The sequence below is a fragment of the Phyllobates terribilis genome, unplaced genomic scaffold (genome assembly GCF_046119375.1).
Source record: "Phyllobates terribilis strain yellow unplaced genomic scaffold, ASM4611937v1 Scaffold_7__3_contigs__length_470593459, whole genome shotgun sequence".
Lineage (NCBI taxonomy): Eukaryota > Metazoa > Chordata > Amphibia > Anura > Dendrobatidae > Phyllobates > Phyllobates terribilis.
Genome location: NW_027362767.1, coordinates 7753779 through 7776289, shown reverse-complemented (window position 1 = coordinate 7776289; position 22511 = coordinate 7753779). Strand labels below are relative to the sequence as shown.

General features: G+C 55.3%; 2 protein-coding genes across 5 annotated transcripts in view; one reads left to right on the top strand and one right to left on the bottom strand.

Annotated features, from left to right (window-relative positions):
• Positions 1-8: 8 nt before the first annotated feature.
• ACYP1 (acylphosphatase 1) lies at positions 9-9284 on the bottom strand. Of its 2 annotated transcripts, XM_073638090.1 has the most exons (3): positions 8964-9197; positions 5710-5843; positions 5109-5619 (listed from the first exon to the last, which is right to left on the bottom strand). In XM_073638090.1, exons 2-3 carry the CDS (start codon positions 5791-5793, stop codon positions 5404-5406), a joined length of 300 nt encoding a protein of 99 aa, XP_073494191.1. In that variant the 5' UTR covers positions 5794-5843; positions 8964-9197; the 3' UTR covers positions 5109-5403. The 2 variants fall into 2 exon arrangements, with proteins under 2 accessions (XP_073494190.1, XP_073494191.1); XM_073638089.1 differs by lacking the exons at positions 5109-5619; positions 5710-5843 and adding an exon at positions 9-3064 and having other exon boundaries at positions 8964-9284.
• Positions 8996-22511, top strand: part of ZC2HC1C (zinc finger C2HC-type containing 1C) — a 27254-nt gene continuing 13738 nt past the window's right edge. The window contains exons 1-5 of one of the 3 annotated variants that reach the window (XR_012247293.1): positions 9002-9138; positions 10266-11505; positions 18790-19046; positions 19881-19990; positions 20101-20181. Coding sequence is in view for 2 of the 3 variants with exons in the window: in XM_073638094.1 (XP_073494195.1) it covers positions 10267-11505; positions 18790-19041 (1491 nt within the window). In the remaining variant the exon portion in view is untranslated. Of the gene's footprint in view, positions 9139-10265; positions 11506-18789; positions 19047-19880; positions 19991-20100; positions 20182-22511 lie in introns of all 3 variants that reach the window. The other 2 variants (XM_073638094.1, XM_073638093.1) reach the window with 2 other exon arrangements.

Below are 22511 nucleotides of genomic sequence, written 5' to 3'. Positions count from 1 at the left end.
TGAGAGCAGAGATGACATAACTGGCCAGCGGGAGACGCTGCAGTCACACGCCTTCTGTACAATGATTCATTGGGGTCCTCCACCCCACCATACAGGTATACATACCGCTACTGCAGACCACGTTCACCGCCATGTTGGAGAAGTCCTTGGTGCAGGCAGCTGGCGTGTCCCTGGTGGGGGCGCTATAACTGCTGAGCCCTGTCGTGGTGTTAATGAAGACACTTTTACCTAGAGACTCTTGGTAGCAGTGCAGCCATTCATGGGACACGGGCCCATCTAGGGGGTCATCAGCCGATCGCCCCCCGGGGCTCCGTGCTGATTGCTGCATCTGATTGGCACCGTTACCACAGATGGCAGCGGGGCTGTGGGGTGCACTCGGGGCAGGCTTACCCGTACCCCACCACCTCTCGCTCTGGTTCCTTAGCCGGCACAGTTTGGTGGTTAATGTTGGGGAACATTCTGGATGATGAGATTCTCTTTGTTTTATGCCCACATACTCTGGCGGTCCTGGCGGGGTGGTCCGCACAGCAGAGGGGGGCATATCTGTACCAGCACAATGGATAAGATGGATGGCTTCACTCTTCCCAGGGCATTTGGGGGGTTGTTCCTGATAATCCCTATCCACCGGACACTTCTTTCCATAGCGTCTTCTGAACTTGTCCAGGGTCCCCCCCAGGCTGGAGGCCACGCTCAGCTGGATCTTCGTGGGCTCTGTACCAGGTCTCTGATTTTTATTCTTCACCCTTTTGGTTGCTCGGCCTTTTTGTTGTTCGTTTGGTAATGGATATGGAGCAGATATCGCTGTACAAACAGCTGATTTACTGATGTCCTTCTGTAGAGGCTCAGATCGAGTCCCGGGACATCTAGGGTAAGGGGGAGTGTGGGGTACAGATGAGGTGGTCTTCTCACTCGTGGCACAAGACAGAGCAGTGGAGGCCGCTCCAGGACTGCTATAGCTAGGGTAAGGGGGAGTGTGGGGTACAGATGAGGTGGTCTCACTCGTGGCACAAGACAGAGCGGTGGAGTCAGCTCCAGGACTGCTACATCTAGGGTTAGAGGAGTTTGAGGGTACAAATGAGGTGGTCTTCTCATTCGTCGCACAAGACAGAGTAGAGGAGGCAGATCTAGTCCCGGGACATCTAGAGTTAGGGGGGTTTTGGGGTACAGATGAGGTGGTCTTCTCACTCGTGGCACTGGACAGAGCAGTGCAGACAGATCCAGTCTGGGGACATCTAGGGTTAAGGGGGTTTTGGGGTACAAATGAGGTGGTCTTCTCACTTATGGCACAGGGCAGAACAGTGGAGACCGACCCAGTACTGGAACATCCAGGGTTAGGGGGAGTGTGGGGTATAGTGGAGGTGGTCTTCTCACTCGTAGTACAGGATAGAGTGGTGCAGGCAGATCCAGTATTGCTATATCTAGGGTTAGAGGAGTTTTGGGGTACAGATGAGGTGGTCTTCTCACTCATAGCACAGGGCAGAGCAGTGGAGGCAGATCCAGTATTGCTATATCTAGGGTTAGAGGAGTTTTGGGGTACAGATGAGGTGGTCTTCTCACTCGTAGTACAGGATAGAGTGGTGGAGGCAGATCCAGTATTGCTATATCTAGAGTTAGAGGGGCTTGGGGGTACAGATGAGGTGGTCTTGCTCGTGGCACATGACAGAGTGGTGGTGAACATTGTCCCCTCGTGTATTGTGCAGGTATTAGGAGGAGGTAGGGAGCTCCTACCATGGTTTCCTGCAACCTCCTGGATGTCACATACTTTCCTGCTGTCGCGTGACACCATGAGTGTCTGAGAGACTGTTCCAGGGAGCTGGTGGTCTTCCTGAGCCCCCGCTTCTGAGATATCACTGCTCCTGTTTACAGACTTGGATCTCAGATGAGCTGCATCTGAGTGGTGCGATTTCCAGGGGTCCTGGGGTGGGCCGGACCGCTCACCCTCCTCACAGGATGAATCAGACCTATGTTTTTGGCTAGATGCGATCATGGCTTCTTTTGATGGTTCTAGGAGCAGGTTCTCCCTCTTCAGAAAAGTCCTGAGCCCCTGCTCCGTGCAGCTCATTACCGCGTCCCAGTCCTGGAACTGGATCAATGTCTTATCCGGCTGAAAGCAGATGTCATACCCGGACGCAGGACACTGGATATTAACTATGAAGATACCGTAGAGATCAGTGGCAGAGCGCGGACGGCTGCTCGCTCTGCAGATGGCGCTCTCCTTCCTTATGATGGAGTCCATGAGTTTATGTAGGCTCGTTTTCAGGACCAGGCGCTGGTTGACGTACAGGAACTGCATGGTCCTGTTGTAGTGGCCCTCGCGGCTGACGAGTCCCTGCATTGTGAACGTGCCGTGTGTGTGCTGCGCCTCCCGCAGGCCCTGGCTTCTGGACAAGCCATAGATCTGGCAAAATCGGGAACACAGGTCCTTGGTTTTTGGTAACTGAAGCAGCACAGAATGAGCAGAGTCATTTCTCAAGGAGAAGGAGACGCACGGCCTCAGCAGAGAGATGGCCTCCACCCGGTGACGGATCCGCTCCAGCTCCAGTGCCGGGTCCAGACATCTCCTGCGGACGGGCAAACTGGAGAACAGGCTGTAGATGGTGACTGTGGTCCCAGCACTGGGTCGGGGGCTTTCTACCTCCACAACCTCCAGTGGGTTCCCTTTCTGGAAGAGTCTGCTGAACGTCTGCTGAGAGTCTCTGTGCTTGGAGCAGATGTCCACCACGCTGGACGTGTCCACCATACTCGCTATAGCTTCTCCCCGAAAACCATAAAACCGCAGCTCCTCCAGGTCCTCGACGGTGTGACATTTACTCGTGAAGTACCTCCTGCCCACGCGCTCCATGTCTTCACGGCACAGTCCGCACCCATTGTCCACAACCTGCACCTTGAAGGTTTCCAGGTCCACACGCACCGCGATGCACGAGGCCCCCGCATCCACGCTGTTCAGCACCAGCTCCTCCACACACTGCGCCACCGAGGTGACGGCCACGGCCGAGCGCAGCCGGCACCTCACCTCTTCTGCCAAAGCTCGGAGCATGGAGACCATCAGGTCACGGCCTCACCGCTGTAGAAGGAGAAGGACAAAGAGTTACTATACAACACAGCTTACCTATACATCCCGGACTACTGCTCCGATCTGCACTACTACAACCATCATCCACATCTATTACTGCCGACAACCAGCCTGTATACAAATGTTGGAGGTTGTCAGCCCCGCCCCCTGGTGGTGACAACAATAATAGACATGTTCTCCTCTATGCTGTGACCCACAGACGAGGGGCTCGTACAGGACCCCCCTCTATACTGTGACACGCAGACGAGGGGCTCGTACTGTAAAGTACATATCGATATTCATGCTATAGTTACTTCATTTCTGCTGCTTGCTTCTAAAATCATGTTATTATTACTCCGTGCATAGCATACATTCTTTTATTCTTTTCTCCTGCTTCACATGCAATTTTCTCACAGGAACCTTTTCTCTCAAGAACATTCTATGAAACACCGTGCTCCTGTTATCTAACTAGTCTGAGCCGGGATGTGTATAACCTTGTAACTTTCCATCATGCACCGAACTAACGATAATATGACCATATATGTGTTTCCGTAATAATTGTACTAACATTGGTTTAAGCCTGTAGTATGGCTGTAGGTGATTGGCTATTGATATACTCAAAACAATATATAATGCTAAGTAGAATAAACGGGGTTAGAGATTCTCCGGATCCCCCCATATAGAACTTTGTCTCCATCTGGCTTTCTGTTGAATTGCGCAATCAACCTTGTAACATAATAATTTGACACTCACTTGGTCAACCGTGAAGGGTCATTGCTGCCCTCCCTCAACAGTACAGGACCCCCCTCTATACTGTGACACGCAGACGGTGGGCTCGTACAGGACCCCCCTCTATACTGTGACACGCAGACGAGGGTCTCGTACAGGACCCCCCTCTATACTGTGACACGCAGACGAGGGTCTCGTACAGGACCCCCCTCTATACTGTGACACGCAGACGAGGGTCTCGTACAAGACCCCCCTCTATACTGTGACATGCAGACGCCCTCTATACTGTGACACGCAGACGCCCTCTATACTGTGACACGCAGACGAGGGTCTCGTACAGGACCCCCCTCTATACTGTGACATGCAGATGAGGGTCTCGTACAGGACCCCCCTCTATACTGTGACATGCCGACGAGGGGCTCGTACAGGACCCCCCTCTATAGTGTGACATGCCGACGAGGGGCTCGTACAGGACCCCCCTCTATACTGTGACACGCAGACGAGGGGCTCGTACAGGACCCCCCTCTATACTGTGACACGCAGACGAGGGTCTCGTACAGGACCCCCCTCTATAGTGTGACATGCAGATGAGGGTCTCGTACAGGACCCCCCTCTATAGTGTGACATGCCGACGAGGGGCTCGTACAGGACCCCCCTCTATACTGTGACACGCAGACGAGGGGCTCGTACAGGACCCCCCTCTATACTGTGACACGCAGACGAGGGTCTCGTACAAGACCCCCCTCTATACTGTGACACGCAGACGCCCTCTATACTGTGTCACGCAGACGAGGGTCTCGTACAGGACCCCCCTCTATACTGTGACACGCAGACGAGGGTCTCGTACAGGACCCCCCTCTATACTGTGACACGCAGACGAGGGTCTCGTACAGGAACCCCCTCTATACTGTGACACGCAGACGCCCTCTATACTGTGACACGCAGACGAGGGTCTCGTACAGGACCCCCCTCTATACTGTGACACGCAGACGAGGGTCTCGTACAGGAACCCCCTCTATACTGTGACACGCAGACAAGGGTCTCGTACAGGACCCCCCTCTATATTGTGACATGCCGACGAGGGTCTCGTACAGGATCACCCTCTATACTGTGACACGCAGACGAGGGACTCGTACAGGACCCCCCTCTATACTGTGACACGCAGACGAGGGACTCGTACAGGACCCCCCTCTATACTGTGACACGCAGACGAGGGGCTCGTACAGGACCCCCCTTATACTGTGACCCACAGATTGTACGTAGGGCTGTATTAAGGACAGATGTGAATGGACGCCGTATCGGACGCTGGGAGGCAGAGACGAGGATCATCAGTAGAAGACAAACACTTTAATATTGGAGTGGGTAGAGGCGGCAGACACCGTGCACTGGTAGGACATCACATATATGGTGGGGTGGTCACTATGAATTGTGAGGGTCTGAGCAGCACAAAGCTGAGGTTGGGAGTCCATGCATGCAATATTAGTCTTTGCGACCTGACTTGGTAGCGGCCATGGGGCTCAGCCCAATGGGGTACACAGAGAGGCAAAACCTGCTCTATGCAGCAAGAGCCGTCCTATGGGTCAGGCCACTACGAGAGTCGTGACGCCGCACAGCAGAGCCGGTCACTTGCGGATCTGGAAGCCGGCATGTTCCAGCTGCAGGATCTTCTTCTCATTATGGAATTGGGCCCCTGTGATTCTGGACTTTGGGCTCCCTGTTTTCTGCAGCCATTGCTGCATTTCCCGCATTTTGGCCACAGGACCTTGTAATTGACCTCTGACCGTTCCATGTTCTGTATTCTGCACCCATCCGACCAGACCCAGACGAGTCCCCTCTGCCTGCAACAGGGGAAACACAAGTCACACAGGGCCCCCAAACAGGAGGGTGGTCATCACTGCTGGTGCACCATGTGCCGGTCCCTCAGTTACCTGTGTGTGCTTGCGAAAGAAAACACCTTGAACCTTCCCAAAGACCTCATAGTCCAGACAGATAAAGGTGTCACCCTCCGTCATGATCCTGGGGGTGGAGCAGACTGGCACAGTCCGCAAACACACAGTGGCACCTGAAAAGGATAGAAAACACAAGGGACTGACTGGGGGCCACGCGGCTGTGCTGCCGCCATGCCCATGTGCCCTGCCGCCACGCCCGTGTGCGCACACGTTAGAAAAACTGAGTGGAAAATGAAGTACACCCTTACTGCTTCTATTTAGGGGGCAAATAGTGGCCAGCTGCTGCTAATCAAATGCTCTCCGTAAGGGCTCGTTCACACCACTGTATACATCGGAGCAGTGCTAAGGACCGTTTTTTTTATACCCGTGTGACCCCGGCCGATGAGCTTCAGCTGTTCTGTTTGCCGGTTGGGAGCAGTCAAGCGCATAGTAACAATACCAAGAAGGAAAGACACCAGCAAGGACTCTAGAGAAGTAATTGCTGCTGCCCATCACTCTGAGGAGGGTTATAAGGCCAAATCCAGACAATCTGGAGTCCATCATTCTACAGCGAGAAAGATTATTCACAAGTGGAAAACATTCAAGACAGATTTGTTTTCATGCAATGGACGTCAAGGAAAATTCAACCCAAGGTCAGATAAACTGCATGAAACTCAAGAGCTCCAGCTCAGGCACTAAAGGTCTCAGCAAGTTACATGCTCAAGTCCATGACAGCACAATAAGAAAAAGAACAACAACAACGAGCCAGCAAGGTTAACGCTGAAAGGTGAGTATCAAAAAGGAATAGTCGGCACTCCGTATAGCTAGAGTGGTGCACGTGGAAAACAATGTCTGTAGGAAAAGAAAATCCCGGCACTCACGTGTTGATAATCAGTTGATTTATTCCACAACTCACACAAGACGTTTCAGCCTGTCCAAGGCTTTTTTCAATTGTTGAAAAAAAGCCTTGGACAGGCTGAAACGTCTTGTGTGAGTTGTGGAATAAATCAACTGATTATCAACACGTGAGTGCCGGGATTTTCTTTTCCTACAACGCTGAAAGGTGGGCTGTCCTCATTGTACAATGGGACGGGGGGGCAACTGTCCTCCTAGTACAGAGGGTGGGGGGGCGACTGTCCTCCTAGTACAGAGGGTGGGGGGGGCGACTGTCCTCCTAGTACAGAGGGTGGGGGGGGTGACTGTCCTCCTCGTACAGAGGGTGGGGGGGGGTGACTGTCCTCCTCGTACAGAGGGTGGGGGGGGCGACTGTCCTCCTCGTACAGAGGGTGGGGGGGGGGCGACTGTCCTCCTCGTACAGAGGGTGGGGGGGGCGACTGTCCTCCTCGTACAGAGGGTGGGGGGGGGCGACTGTCCTCCTCGTACAGAGGGTGTGGGGGGCGACTGTCCTCCTCGTACAGAGGGTGGGGGGGGTGACTGTCCTCCTCGTACAGGGGGTGGGGGGGGCGACTGTCCTCCTCGTACAGAGGGTGGGGGGGGGGCGACTGTCCTCCTCGTACAGAGGGTGGGGGGGGCGACTGTCCTCCTCGTACAGAGGGTGGGGGGGGCGACTGTCCTCCTCGTACAGAGGGTGGGGGGGGCGACTGTCCTCCTCGTACAGAGGGTAGGGGGGGGCGACTGTCCTCCTCGTACAGAGGGTAGGGGGGGGCGACTGTCCTCCTCGTACAGAGGGTAGGGGGGGGCGACTGTCCTCCTCGTACAGAGGGTAGGGGGGGGCGACTGTCCTCCTCGTACAGAGGGTAGGGGGGGGCGACTGTCCTCCTCGTACAGAGGGTAGGGGGGGGCGACTGTCCTCCTCGTACAGAGGGGGGGGGGGCGACTGTCCTCCTCGTACAGAGGGGGGGGGGGGGGGGGAGTTGTCCTCCCCGTGCAGGGGGTGGGTGACTGTTCTCCTCGTACGGGGGGGGAAGTTGTCCTATCCCGTGCAGGGGGTGGGGGGGCGACTGTTCTCCTCCTAGTGCAGGGGGTAGGGGGGGCGACTGTCCTCCTCGTACAGAGGGTGGGGGGGGGCGACTGTCCACCTCGTACAGAGGGTGGGGGGGGCGACTGTCCTCCTCGTACAGAGGGTGGGGGGGCGACTGTCCTCCTCGTACAGAGGGTGGGGGGGGCGACTGTCCACCTCGTACAGAGGGTGGGGGGGCGACTGTCCTCCTCGTACAGATGGTGGGGGGTCGACTGTCCTCCTCGTACAGAGGGTGGGGGGGGCGACTGTCCTCCTCGTACAGAGGGTGGGGGGGGCGACTGTCCTCCTCGTACAGAGGGTGGGGGGGGCGACTGTCCTCCTCGTACAGAGGGTGGGGGGGGCGACTGTCCTCCTCGTACAGAGGGTGGGGGGGGCGACTGTCCTCCTCGTACAGAGGGTGGGGGGGGCGACTGTCCTCCTCGTACAGAGGGTGGGGGGGTGACTGTCCTCCTCGTACAGAGGGTGGGGGGGGCGACTGTCCTCCTCGTACAGAGGGTGGGGGGGGCGACTGTCCTCCTCGTACAGAGGGTGGGGGGGCGACTGTCCTCCTCGTACAGAGGGTGGGGGGGGGCGACTGTCCTCCTCGTACAGAGGGTGGGGGGGCGACTGTCCTCCTCGTACAGGGGGGTGGGGTTGTCCTCCTCGTACAGAGGGTGGGGGGGGGCGACTGTCCACCTCGTACAGAGGGTGGGGGGGGCGACTGTCCACCTCGTACAGAGGGTGGGGGGGGCGACTGTCCACCTCGTACAGAGGGTGGGGGGGGCGACTGTCCTCCTCGTACAGAGGGTGGGGGGGCGACTGTCCACCTCGTACAGAGGGTGGGGGGGGCGACTGTCCACCTCGTACAGAGGGTGGGGGGGGCGACTGTCCTCCTCGTACAGAGGGTGGGGGGGCGACTGTCCTCCTCGTACAGAGGGTGGGGGGGGCGACTGTCCTCCTCGTACAGAGGGTGGGGGGGGCGACTGTCCTCCTCGTACAGAGGGTGGGGGGGGCGACTGTCCTCCTCGTACAGAGGGTGGGGGGGGCGACTGTCCTCCTCGTACAGAGGGTGGGGGGCGACTGTCCTCCTCGTACAGAGGGTGGGGGGGGGCGACTGTCCTCCTCGTACAGGGGGGTGGGGTTGTCCTCCTCGTACAGGGGGGTGGGGTTGTCCTCCTCGTACAGAGGGGTGGGGTTGTCCTCCTCGCACAGAGGGTGGGGGGGGGGTTGTACAGTATATGATACCGCAGTCCTATCATTCCCCCGCTCACAGACGCGGTTCCCGGTCACACACCTGCAGATCTCCAGCCGTTCCTATGACTACAGAGCTGATCGGTAGGCGCTTAATGATGATGCCATCAGCGTCAGCCCTTCTCTGACGTCACGTCGCTTCGCTGCCTAGCAACGAGCACAACAAAACTGAGCAGTGAAGTGCGAGAGCAGCGGTCCTGTGGCCCCAAGTGAGTGCGGTAAGGGCCCCCCAGATAGCCAGCATGTGTTCGGGGACCCGTGTAGTGTGGAGCCGGGTCCCGGGGGGTTGGCGGCCCGTGTAGTGTGGAGCCGGGTCCCTGGTGGGAGGCGGCCCGTGTAGTGTGGAGCCGTGTCCCGGGGGGTTGGCGGCCCGTGTAGTGTGGAGCCGGGTCCCGGGGGGTTGGCGGCCCGTGTAGTGTGGAGCCGGGTCCCGGGGGGTTGGCGGCCCGTGTAGTGTGGAGCCGGGTCCCTGGTGGGAGGCGGCCCGTGTAGTGTGGAGCCGTGTCCCGGGGGGTTGGCGGCCCGTGTAGTGTGGAGCCGGGTCCCGGGGGGTTGGCGGCCCGTGTAGTGTGGAGCCGGGTCCCGGGGGGTTGGCGGCCCGTGTAGTGTGGAGCCGGGTCCCGGGGGGTTGGCGGCCCGTGTAGTGTGGAGCCGGGTCCCGGGGGGTTGGCGGCCCGTGTAGTGTGGAGCCGGGTCCCGGGTGGGAGGCGGCCCGTGTAGTGTGGAGCCGGGTACCGGGGGGTTGGCGGCCCGTGTAGTGTGGAGCCGGGTCCCGGGTGGGAGGCGGCCCGTGTAGTGTGGAGCCGGGTACCGGGGGGTTGGCGGCCCGTGTAGTGTGGAGCCGGGTCCCGGGGGGTTGGCGGCCCGTGTAGTGTGGAGCCGGGTCCCTGGTGGGAGGCGGCCCGTGTAGTGTGGAGCCGGGTCCCGGGGGGTTGGCGGCCCTTGTAGCGTGGAGCCGGGTCCCATGGAGGCGGCCCGTGGAGTCGGGTGCCGAGGAGGCGGCCCGTGGAGCCTAGTGCCGGGGTGCCGGCCCGCGTAGCGTGGAGCCGGGTGCCGGCCCGCGTAGCGTGGAGCCGGGTCCCGGGGAGGCGGCCGTGTAGCGTGGAGATGGGTCCCGGGGAGGCGGCCGTGTAGCGTGGAGATGGGTCCCGGGGAGGCGGCCGTGTAGCGTGGAGCCGGGTCCCGGGGAGGCGGCCCGCGTAGCGTGGAGCCGGGTCCCGGGGAGGCGGCCGTGTAGCGTGGAGCCGGGTCCCAGGGCGTTCTGCTCTGGGATCTGACCTTTCCTCGCTCACCTATGGGTGGTTGCTCTATAGAGTATTGACTTTTCTCCGTCCTTTCCTTCCAGGATGGCGAGACTATCGCTGGCTTCCTTCACGTCTGCTGAGGGCCGGGGTGAATGTCAGCTGTCGCCCCTCCGTCCAAGACAAGGTCCCCTCCTTCCCTCTAAACTGGAGCTGTTAAAGAATGAATACCAGGAGCGAGCGCTGCAGGAGAAAGAGCAGAAAATGCTAAAACTTCTGACGCAGCAACAAGAGCGCATCTCCCAGCGGATCACCGGCTCCAGAACCCAGCAGCCTCTAGAGGAGAAGGCCTGGGCTTCTAACTGGACCGTGGCGAAAAGGACAGCAGGTGTGGACAGGGCGCACCTGCTAAAGCCCGTGTATCCTCACAGTCATCCCAAAGTACCCCGCTGTCCATCAGCCAGTGCTGCCAGCATCAAGCCCTCACTGCCACATGTCCGCTCCAAGTCGGGACCAAGTCGCCCTGACCAATGGCAAGAACTGGAGAAACGTGAGATGAATCTGGAGGCTGAAATCCGCAGGAAAGAGGCGTTACTGCGAGAAAAGCTGCGCAGAACAGAGGAAGAACTGCGGCGCATCCAGAAGGAAAAGGAAGAATCAGAATGGGAGGAAAGGAAGGCCCGAGAGATCCAAGACACCAAGACGAGGTCTAGAAGAACCAAACTGGAGGAAGGAGACGGCGGAGGCAGGAAGAGGGCCACCAAAGACAGAACAGAGAAGGTCACAAACAACAACCCCCTCTCTATAGATCAGTACAGGGGGGGCAGGGAGAGGGCCATAAAAGATAGTCACCTTTCCATAGACCAGTATAGTGGAAGCAGGGAGCCGGCCACCAGGCACAGTGCCCACTCCATAAACCAGTACAGCTGGGGCAGGATGAAGGCTGAGGAGGATAGCAGCCTCTCAATAGTAGAGTCCCGTCAGCAGTCTCATGGAGGCAGAGGCTCGGGCCATCCTGCGGTCACACAAGTTGAAGACACATTTCATCAGCTCACACTGGAGGCTCCTAGGGTGCAGGACATGGGACTTCCATCATCTGGTCTCCTGGATGAGGAGATATTGCTCCAAGGAAACTTCCCTCAGAACCCGGGCCAGCCGCTCGTCCAATGTCAGCTGTGTGGCCGACGCTTTATGGCACATCGTCTGCAGAAGCATGCTGCGGTATGCCAGAAGACACACAGCTCCAGAAGGAAAGTGTTTGACTCCTCCAAGGCCCGAGCCAAAGGAACTGATCTAGAGCCGTATCTGCACAAGAAGAGGGATCGAACGTCCCCACTGCCCCAGGTCAGCCGCCCCCTCTCTCTCCTTGCCTTCTTGCCTAACGCATCTTCTCTTCACCTTCTCTCCTTGCCTTCTTGCCTAACGCATCTTCTCTTCACCTTCTCTTCACCTTCTCTCCTTGCCTTCTTACCTCCCGCATCTTCTCTTCACCTTCTCTCCTTGCCTTCTTGCCTAACGCATCTTCTCTTCACCTTCTCTCCTTGCCTTCTTACCTCCCGCATTTTCTATTCACCTTCTCTCCTTGCCTTCTTACCTCCCGCACCGTCTCTTCACCTTCTCTCCTTGCCTTCTTACCTCCCGCACCGTCTCTTCACCTTCTCTCCTTGCCTTCTTACCTCCCGCATCTTCTCTTCACCTTCTCTCCTTGCCTTCTTACCTCCCGCATCTTCTCTTCACCTTCTCTCCTTGCCTTCTTACCTCCCGCATCTTCTCTTCACCTTCTCTCCTTGCCTTCTTACCTCCCGCATCTTCTCTTCACCTTCTCTCCTTGCCTTCTTACCTCCCGCATCTTCTCTTCACCTTCTCTCCTTGCCTTCTTACCTCCCGCATCTTCTCTTCACCTTCTCTCCTTGCCTTCTTACCTCCCGCATCTTTTCTTCACCTTCTCTCCTTGCCTTCTTACCTCCCGCATCTTTTCTTCACTTTCTCTCCTTGCCTTCTTACCTCCCACATCTCCTCTTCACCTTCTCTCCTTGCCTTCTTACCTCCCGCATCTCCTCTTCACCTTCTCTCCTTGCCTTCTTACCTCCCGCATCTTCTCTTCACCTTCTCTCCTTGCCTTCTTACCTCCCGCATCTTCTCTTCACCTTCTCTCCTTGCCTTCTTACCTCCCGCATCTTCTCTTCACCTTCTCTCCTTGCCTTCTTACCTCCCGCATCTTTTCTTCACCTTCTCTCCTTGCCTTCTTACCTCCCGCATCTTCTCTTCACCTTCTCTCCTTGCCTTCTTACCTCCCGCATCTTCTCTTCACCTTCTCTCCTTGCCTTCTTACCTCCCGCATCTTCTCTTCACCTTCTCTCCTTGCCTTCTTACCTCCCGCATCTTCTCTTCACCTTCTCTCCTTGCCTTCTTACCTCCCGCATCTTCTCTTCACCTTCTCTCCTTGCCTTCTTACCTCCCGCATCTTCTCTTCACCTTCTCTCCTTGCCTTCTTACCTCCCGCATCTTCTCTTCACCTTCTCTCCTTGCCTTCTTACCTCCCGCATCTTTTCTTCACCTTCTCTCCTTGCCTTCTTACCTCCCGCATCTTTTCTTCACTTTCTCTCCTTGCCTTCTTACCTGCCGCATCTCCTCTTCACCTTCTCTCCTTGCCTTCTTACCTCCCGCATCTTCTCTTCACCTTCTCTCCTTGCCTTCTTACCTCCCGCATCTTCTCTTCACCTTCTCTCCTTGCCTTCTTACCTCCCGCATCTTCTCTTCACCTTCTCTCCTTGCCTTCTTACCTCCCGCATCTTCTCTTCACCTTCTCTCCTTGCCTTCTTACCTCCCGCATCTTTTCTTCACCTTCTCTCCTTGCCTTCTTACCTCCCGCATCTTCTCTTCACCTTCTCTCCTTGCCTTCTTACCTCCCGCATCTTCTCTTCACCTTCTCTCCTTGCCTTCTTACCTCCCGCATCTTCTCTTCACCTTCTCTCCTTGCCTTCTTACCTTCCGCATCTTTTCTTCACCTTCTCTCCTTGCCTTCTTACCTCCCGCACCTTCTCTTCACCTTCTCTCCTTGCCTTCTTACCTCCCGCACCGTCTCTTCACCTTCTCTCCTTGCCTTCTTACCTCCCGCACCGTCTCTTCACCTTCTCTCCTTGCCTTCTTACCTCCCGCACCGTCTCTTCACCTTCTCTCCTTGCCTTCTTACCTCCCGCATCTTCTCTTCACCTTCTCTCCTTGCCTTCTTACCTCCCGCATCTTCTCTTCACCTTCTCTCCTTGCCTTCTTACCTCCCGCATCTTCTCTTCACCTTCTCTCCTTGCCTTCTTACCTCCCGCATCTTCTCTTCACCTTCTCTCCTTGCCTTCTTACCTCCCGCATCTTCTCTTCACCTTCTGCCCTTGCCTTCTTATCTCCCGCATCTTCTCTTCACCTTCTCTCCTTGCCTTCTTACCTCCCGCATCTTCTCTTCACTTTCTCTCCTTGCCTTCTTACCTGCCGCATCTCCTCTTCACCTTCCCTCCTTGCCTTCTTACCTCCCGCATCTTCTCTTCACCTGCTCTCCTTGCCTTCTTACCTCCCGCATCTTCTCTTCACCTTCTCTCCTTGCCTTCTTACCTCCAGCATCTTCTCTTCACCTTCTCTCCTTGCCTTCTTACCTCCCGCATCTTCTCTTCACCTTCTCTCCTTGCCTTCTTACCTTCCGCATCTTCTCTTCACCTTCTCTCGTTGCATTCTTACCTCCCGCACCTTCTCTTCACCTTCTCTCCTTGCCTTCTTACCTCCCGCACCTTCTCTTCACCTTCTCTCCTTGCCTTCTTACCTCCTGCACCTTCTCTTCACCTTCTCTCCTTGCCTTCTTACCTCCCGCACCTTCTCTTCACCTTTTCTCCTTGCCTTCTTACCTCCCGCACCGTCTCTTCACCTTCTCTCCTTGCCTTCTTACCTCCCGCATCTTCTCTTCACCTTCTCTCCTTGCCTTCTTACCTCCCGCATCTCCTCTTCACCTTCTCTCCTTGCCTTCTTACCTCCCGCATCTCCTCTTCACCTTCTCTCCTTGCCTTCTTATCTCCCGCACCTTCTCTTCACCTTCTCTCCTTGCCTTCTTATCTCCCGCACCTTCTCTCCTTGCCTTCTTACCTCCCGCACCTTCTCTTCACCTTCTCTCCTTGCCTTACCTCCCGCATCTTCTCTTCACCTTCTCTCCTTGCCTTCTTACCTCCCGCATCTTCTCTTCGCCTTCTCTCGTTGCATTCTTACCTCCCGCACCTTCTCTTCGCCTTCTCTCCTTGCCTTCTTACCTCCCGCACCGTCTCTTCACCTTCTCTCCTTGCCTTCTTACCTCCCGCATCTTCTCTTCACCTTCTCTCCTTGCCTTCTTACCTCCCGCATCTTCTCTTCACCTTCTCTCCTTGCCTTCTTACCTCCCGCATCTTCTCTTCACCTTCTCTCCTTGCCTTCTTACCTCCCGCATCTTCTCTTCACCTTCTCTCCTTGCCTTCTTACCTCCCGCATCTTCTCTTCACCTTCTCTCCTTGCCTTCTTACCTCCCGCATCTTCTCTTCACCTTCTCTCCTTGCCTTCTTACCTCCCGCATCTTCTCTTCACTTTCTCTCCTTGCCTTCTTACCTGCCGCATCTCCTCTTCACCTTCCCTCCTTGCCTTCTTACCTCCCGCATCTTCTCTTCACCTGCTCTCCTTGCCTTCTTACCTCCCGCATCTTCTCTTCACCTTCTCTCCTTGCCTTCTTACCTCCAGCATCTTCTCTTCACCTTCTCTCCTTGCCTTCTTACCTCCCGCATCTTCTCTTCACCTTCTCTCCTTGCCTTCTTACCTTCCGCATCTTCTCTTCACCTTCTCTCGTTGCATTCTTACCTCCCGCACCTTCTCTTCACCTTCTCTCCTTGCCTTCTTACCTCCCGCACCTTCTCTTCACCTTCTCTCCTTGCCTTCTTACCTCCCGCACCTTCTCTTCACCTTCTCTCCTTGCCTTCTTACCTCCCGCACCTTCTCTTCACCTTCTCTCCTTGCCTTACCTCCCGCATCTTCTCTTCACCTTCTCTCCTTGCCTTCTTACCTCCCGCATCTTCTCTTCGCCTTCTCTCGTTGCATTCTTACCTCCCGCACCTTCTCTTCGCCTTCTCTCCTTGCCTTCTTACCTCCCGCACCGTCTCTTCACCTTCTCTCCTTGCCTTCTTACCTCCCGCATCTTCTCTTCACCTTCTCTCCTTGCCTTCTTACCTCCCGCATCTTCTCTTCACCTTCTCTCCTTGCCTTCTTACCTCCCGCATCTTCTCTTCACCTTCTCTCCTTGCCTTCTTACCTCCCGCATCTTCTCTTCACCTTCTCTCCTTGCCTTCTTACCTCCCGCATCTTCTCTTCACCTTCTCTCCTTGCCTTCTTACCTCCCGCATCTTCTCTTCACCTTCTCTCCTTGCCTTCTTACCTCCCGCATCTTCTCTTCACTTTCTCTCCTTGCCTTCTTACCTGCCGCATCTCCTCTTCACCTTCCCTCCTTGCCTTCTTACCTCCCGCATCTTCTCTTCACCTGCTCTCCTTGCCTTCTTACCTCCCGCATCTTCTCTTCACCTTCTCTCCTTGCCTTCTTACCTCCAGCATCTTCTCTTCACCTTCTCTCCTTGCCTTCTTACCTCCCGCATCTTCTCTTCACCTTCTCTCCTTGCCTTCTTACCTTCCGCATCTTCTCTTCACCTTCTCTCGTTGCATTCTTACCTCCCGCACCTTCTCTTCACCTTCTCTCCTTGCCTTCTTACCTCCCGCACCTTCTCTTCACCTTACCTCCCGCACCTTCTCTTCACCTTCTCTCCTTGCCTTCTTACCTCCCGCACCTTCTCTTCACCTTCTCTCCTTGCCTTCTTACCTCCCGCACCTTCTCTTCACCTTTTCTCCTTGCCTTCTTACCTCCCGCACCGTCTCTTCACCTTCTCTCCTTGCCTTCTTACCTCCCGCATCTTCTCTTCACCTTCTCTCCTTGCCTTCTTACCTCCCGCATCTTCTCTTCACCTGCTCTCCTTGCCTTCTTACCTCCCGCACCTTCTCTTCACCTTCTCTCGTTGCATTCTTACCTCCCACACCTTCTCTTCGCCTTCTCTCCTTGCCTTCTTACCTCCCACATCTTCTCTTCACCTTCTCTCCTTGCCTTCTTACCTCCCACATCTTCTCTTCACCTTCTCTCCTTGCCTTCTTACCTCCCGCATCTCCTCTTCACCTTCTCTCCTTGCCTTCTTACCTCCCGCATCTCCTCTTCACCTTCTCTCCTTACCTTCTTATCTCCCGCACCTTCTCTTCACCTTCTCTCCTTGCCTTCTTATCTCCCGCACCTTCTCTCCTTGCCTTCTTACCTCCCGCACCTTCTCTTCACCTTCTCTCCTTGCCTTACCTCCCGCATCTTCTCTTCACATTCTCTCCTTGCCTTCTTACCTCCCGCATCTTCTCTTCGCCTTCTCTCGTTGCATTCTTACCTCCCGCACCTTCTCTTCGCCTTCTCTCCTTGCCTTCTTACCTCCCGCATCTTCTCTTCGCCTTCTCTCCTTGCCTTCTTACCTCCCGCACCTTCTCTCCTTGCCTTCTTACCTCCCGCACCTTCTCTCCTTGCCTTCTTACCTCCCGCACCGTCTCTTCACCTTCTCTCCTTGCCTTCTTACCTCCCGCATCTTCTCTTCACCTTCTCTCCTTGCCTTCTTACCTCCCGCATCTTCTCTTCACCTTCTCTCCTTGCCTTCTTACCTCCCGCATCTTCTCTTCGCCTTCTCTCCTTGCCTTCTTATCTCCCGCACCTTCTCTTCACCTTCTCTCCTTGCCTTCTTACCTCCCGCACCTTCTCTTCACCTTCTCTCCTTGCCTTCTTATCTCCCGCACCTTCTCTTCACCTTCTCTCCTTGCCTTCTTACCTCCCGCACCTTCTCTTCACCTTCTCTCCTTGCCTTCTTATCTCCCGCACCTTCTCTTCACCTTCTCTCCTTGCCTTCTTATCTCCCGCACCTTCTCTTCACCTTCTCTCCTTGCCTTCTTACCTCCCGCATCTTCTCTTCACCTTCTCTCCTTGCCTTCTTATCTCCCGCACCTTCTCTTCGCCTTCTCTCGTTGCATTCTTACCTCCCACACCTTCTCTTCGCCTTCTCTCCTTGCCTTCTTACCTCCCGCATCTTCTCTTCACCTTCTCTCCTTGCCTTCTTACCTCCCGCATCTTCTCTTCACCTTCTCTCCTTGCCTTCTTACCTCCCGCATCTTCTCTTCACCTTCTCTCCTTGCCTTCTTACCTCCCGCACCTTCTCTTCACCTTCTCTCCTTGCCTTCTTACCTCCCGCACCTTCTCTTCACCTTCTCTCCTTGCCTTCTTACCTCCCGCACCTTCTCTTCACCTTCTCTCCTTGCCTTCTTACCTCCCGCACCGTCTCTTCACCTTCTCTCCTTGCCTTCTTACCTCCCGCATCTTCTCTTCACCTTCTCTCCTTGCCTTCCTACCTCCCGCATCTTCTCTTCACCTTCTCTCCTTGCCTTCTTACCTCCCGCATCTTCTCTTCACCTTCTCTCCTTGCCTTCTTACCTCCCGCACCTTCTCTTCACCTTCTCTCCTTGCCTTCTTATCTCCCGCACCTTCTCTTCACCTTCTCTCCTTGCCTTCTTATCTCCCGCACCTTCTCTTCACCTTCTCTCCTTGCCTTCTTATCTCCCGCACCTTCTCTTCACCTTCTCTCCTTGCCTTCTTACCTCCCGCACCTTCTCTTCACCTTCTCTCCTTGCCTTATCTCCCGCACCTTCTCTTCACCTTCTCTCCTTGCCTTCTTATCTCCCGCACCTTCTCTTCACCTTCTCTCCTTGCCTTCTTACCTCCCGCATCTTATCTTCACCTTCTCTCCTTGCCTTCTTATCTCCCGCACCTTCTCTTCACCTTCTCTCCTTGCCTTCTTACCTCCCACACCTTCTCTTCGCCTTCTCTCCTTGCCTTCTTATCTCCCGCACCTTCTCTTCACCTTCTCTCCTTGCCTTCTTACCTCCCGCATCTTCTCTTCACCTTCTCTCCTTGCCTTCTTATCTCCCGCACCTTCTCTTCACCTTCTCTCCTTGCCTTCTTATCTCCCACACCTTCTCTTCACCTTCTCACCTCCCGCATCTTCTCTTCACCTTCTCTCCTTGCCTTCTTACCTCCCGCATCTTCTCTTCACCTTCTCTCGTTGCATTCTTACCTCCCACACCTTCTCTTCGCCTTCTCTCCTTGCATTCTTACCTCCCACACCTTCTCTTCGCCTTCTCTCCTTGCCTTCTTACCTCCCACATCTTCTCTTCACCTTCTCTCCTTGCATTCTTACCTCCCACACCTTCTCTTCGCCTTCTCTCCTTGCCTTCTTACCTCCCACATCTTCTCTTCACCTTCTCTCCTTGCCTTCTTACCTCCCGCACCGTCTCTTCACCTTCTCTCCTTGACTTCTTACCTCCCGCATCTTCTCTTCACCTTCTCTCCTTGCCTTCTTACCTCCCGCGTCTTCTCTTCACCTTCTCTCTTTGCCTTCTTACTTCCCGCATCTTCTCTTCACCTTCTCTCCTTGACCTCATAAATCTTGATATGTCACTGGTCTGTATTTGCTTTTTCATCCCCTATGTCCACGTTTCTCTTTTTCTCAGGTGAAGGTTAACTCCTGGCGTCAGAAGCATGAGTCTTTCCTGAGGACGATCCGTCAGGCACGGGTAGTGCAGGATGTTATTGCCAGAGGTGGGAGGATATCTGACCTTCCTCCTCCTCCCCCCGAGGAGAACCCCGATTATGTGTCGTGTCCTCACTGCAGCCGGCGCTTTGCTCCACGTGCAGCTGAACGACATATTCCCAAGTGTGAGACAATTAGAAGCAAGCCTCGGCCTCCACCATCCCGCCGCTGACACAGGTACGAGGCCGCCTGCAGTAGTCTGTATAGTATATGTTACTTTCTCAGGACTGTAGAGGGCGTCACAGTGTCTGGCCATACAGACGAGGCTCCTGCCATGTAGTGTCCAGCATCCGCGGGACATCTGCTGAGCAGTGGCTCCAGTGTCTGAACATCTTCAGTCCTAGCTGTGTAATTGTCTGTTTATCACATGGTGCGACCTGTGTGGGCAGATGAGGAGGGATCATCGGCCTGTACAGAACAACACGCTGCTGTGTCAGACGCTGGCAGCGCCCCCCACAGTAGACATTGGCCAGTGCACAGTGCCAAACCCCACAACATGTCCATGTAAAGTGTGACTGAAGCCGCTTCTGCAGCGAGACCCCGCCAAAGCCAACAAGGCCGCCGCCCAACACCTGTCCCTCAGCTGCAGTTTTATAATAAAAAAAAAAATAAAAATAAACTGGCTTTACCCCCCCTCCCTGGGTCCAGCACTAGTTCTTCCCTGCTGCTCCCCATGTCTGGTATTGTCTCAGCACTGCAGCCAATCAGTGAGCTCAGTGACTTCGGTCATTAGAAGAGTTAGAGCTGCGGAGCTCACTGACTGGTATTGTCTCAGCACTGCAGCCAATCAGTGAGCTCAGTGACTTGGGTCATTAGAAGAGTTAGAGCTGCGGAGCTCACTGACTGGTATTGTCTCAGCACTGCAACCAATCAGTGAGCTCAGTGACTTGGACCATTAGAAGAGTTAGAGCTGCGGAGCACACTGACTGGTATTGTCTCAGCGCTGCAGCCAGTCACCAAAAGCAGCAACAGCAAATATGATAATTGCTTACCGGTAATTTGATTTTCCAGAACCATGACAGCACCATGCAGAGAGAGAGGATATCCGACCCCAGGAAACCTATCAAAATAAAAGGGGTGGCTCCTCTCCTCCTCCCCCGTGTGTTTACAGACAATAAGAGGTAACTGCCTTGTTAAGACATATGCATACAACAATAGTGATCAACATTCACCTTATAGAGTTTACACAAACCAGTGGGGTTTTGTTTTTGTTTTTTGTTTTTTAAAACAGGACGTTTTCCACCACCAAAGTAAAAGAAGAAGTGAGGGAAGTAGCACGGCGCTGTCATGGTTCTGGAAAATCAAATTACCAGTAAGCAATTATCATATTTACCCTTCACTATGACAGCACCGTACAGAGAGATTAAACCCTTTCCGACCTGGTCAGTAATAATACGCACCAGGTCAGAAAGGCCGGTTCATCATGGGCTCTGGCGGTGAGCCCGCACTGAACCGAGCACATGTCAGCTGATTATTACAGCTGACATGTGCCCGCAACAGCCGCGGGTGGAATCGCAATCCATCCGCGGCTGTTAACATGTTGAATGCCGCTGTCAATCTCTGACAGCAGCATGCTCTTCCGGGAAGCGCGTCCTAAGCCCCGCCCATCGGTGACCCCGTCATGTGATCGCGGGTCACCAATGGATGGGCATGACAACCCAGGGTCTGCAGTAGACGCCTGTGGTTGTCATGTCTCAATTGCTATGAGCGCCACCTAGTGGTCAGCGCTCATACAACATAAGCATTTCTGCTGCATACAAGCGATCTGCTCATCGCGGCCCGGTTACTTCCTGATTCTTATAGCTGCTGTGGGCGCACTCCTAATGCGTCCCCAGCCTATTGCTGTGAGTCACTGGATATTTAAACCCCCTCCACCCAGAAGGAGGTGCCTGAGCAATACTAACTATCGGTGTGCTCCTTGCCTCTGAGTTGCCAGGTCTTGTTCTGCTTCTTGTCTGTTTCTGCCACCCTGGGGGCCGCATACCCAGGCCTGTTACCTGTATCTGTGACTTCTAGTCTGTTTCCGCCACCCTGGGGGCTGTATACCCAGGCCTGTTACCTGTGACTTCTAGTCTGTTTCTGCCACTCTGGGGGCTGTATACTCAGGCTCGTTCCTGTATCTCGTTGCAGTATCAGTTCCTGTCTGAACTGTCTCCTAGTCTGTTACCTGTTTGTTTCTATGTTTGTACCTTCCCTCTTCCTGCAGTGTCTGAACCTGCACCTAACTCCAACTCGTTGTCTCTGTACTTCTGTTTGTGAGTTTAGTGTCCACTCGCTACTTCATTGTAAGTACCTTGTGTGTATCTGGTTCTGCTTGTCCCTTTTCCCTTCCTCCGTATCTACCTCCTGTGTTCTAGCCATCTTTCTGTATTTTCCAATCTGTTCCATGTGAACAGAGCCCTGTCCTCTCTGCCTGCACCTTCAGCCCTGTTCTGCTCTGCCTTGTCCACCGCACCTGCGGTTTCGCTCCGCTCTGCTTGCTCTCCGCGTCAGCGGTTTCTCTCTGCTCTGTCTTGCCCACCTCTCCGGCTGTTCCTCTCTGCTCTGCCTTGTCCACCGCACCTGCGGTTTCGCTTTGCTCTGCTTGCTTACCGCACCTGCGGTTCCTCTCTGCTCTGCCTTGTCCACCGCTCCAGCGGTTTCGCTCTGCTCTGCCTTGTCCACCGCTCCGGCGGTTTCGCTCTGCTCTGCCTTGTCCACCGCACATGCGGTTTCTCTCTGCTCTGTCTTGCCCACCGCTCCGGCGGTTCCTCTCTGCTCTGCCTTGTCCACCGCACCTGCGGTTTCGCTCTGCTCTGCTTGCTTACCGCACCTGCGGTTTCGCTCTGCTCTGCCTTGTCCACCGCTCCGGCGGTTCCGCTCTGCTCTGCCTAGTCCTCTGCTCCGGCGGTTTCGCTTTACTCTGCTTGTCTACCACATCTGCGGCTCTGTTCCTGTCTCCCAGTCTGTACTGGACCCTACCCAGTCTGCATACCAGCCGTGCTTGCCAGTACCCACCGGTCTGCATACCAGCCGTGCTTCCCAGCACCTACCTGTCTGCATACCAGCCGTGCCTGCCAATACCCACCTGTCAGTATGCCAGTCTAACCGGCCTGTTCCTGCATTCCCCGGTGTGGGTCAACAGCTGTGACCGGGGTCTGACCTGGAGTAGCACCTGGTCCCTCTACTCGGTTCCTCCTTGGTTCACGGAGTCGACTGAGCCGCCGTGCGACCTTGGTCGGATCAGGTTGATACTTAGTTACGCCAGTCCAGGCACTCCTCGGTTCATGGTAAAGTGGGATCACTAATCACGCTCACGCCAGTCAGTCCGGGCGCGAGCGTAACAGTTTGCTCAGGCCATGGTTCCCGTTGAGCCCCACGGCCTTTCGCTCTGAGACATTTTGAATCCTTGTCTGGCGAATACGTGCACCAAGAAAAAAAAAATTCTCAAGCTGTGGCCCAGGCGATATACGCATCAGCCCAAATGGATCTATCAGCACTCGTTCCTGCGGATCCACCACGGTACTATGGGGATCCAAAACGAAGCCGTGCATTTGTGGAGCAATGTATGCTGCATTTCAAGTTCTATGCTCACTATTTTCCTACCGATCGGGTTAAAGTAGCATTTATGATGTCCTACCTAGCGGGTGATGCCTTGAAATG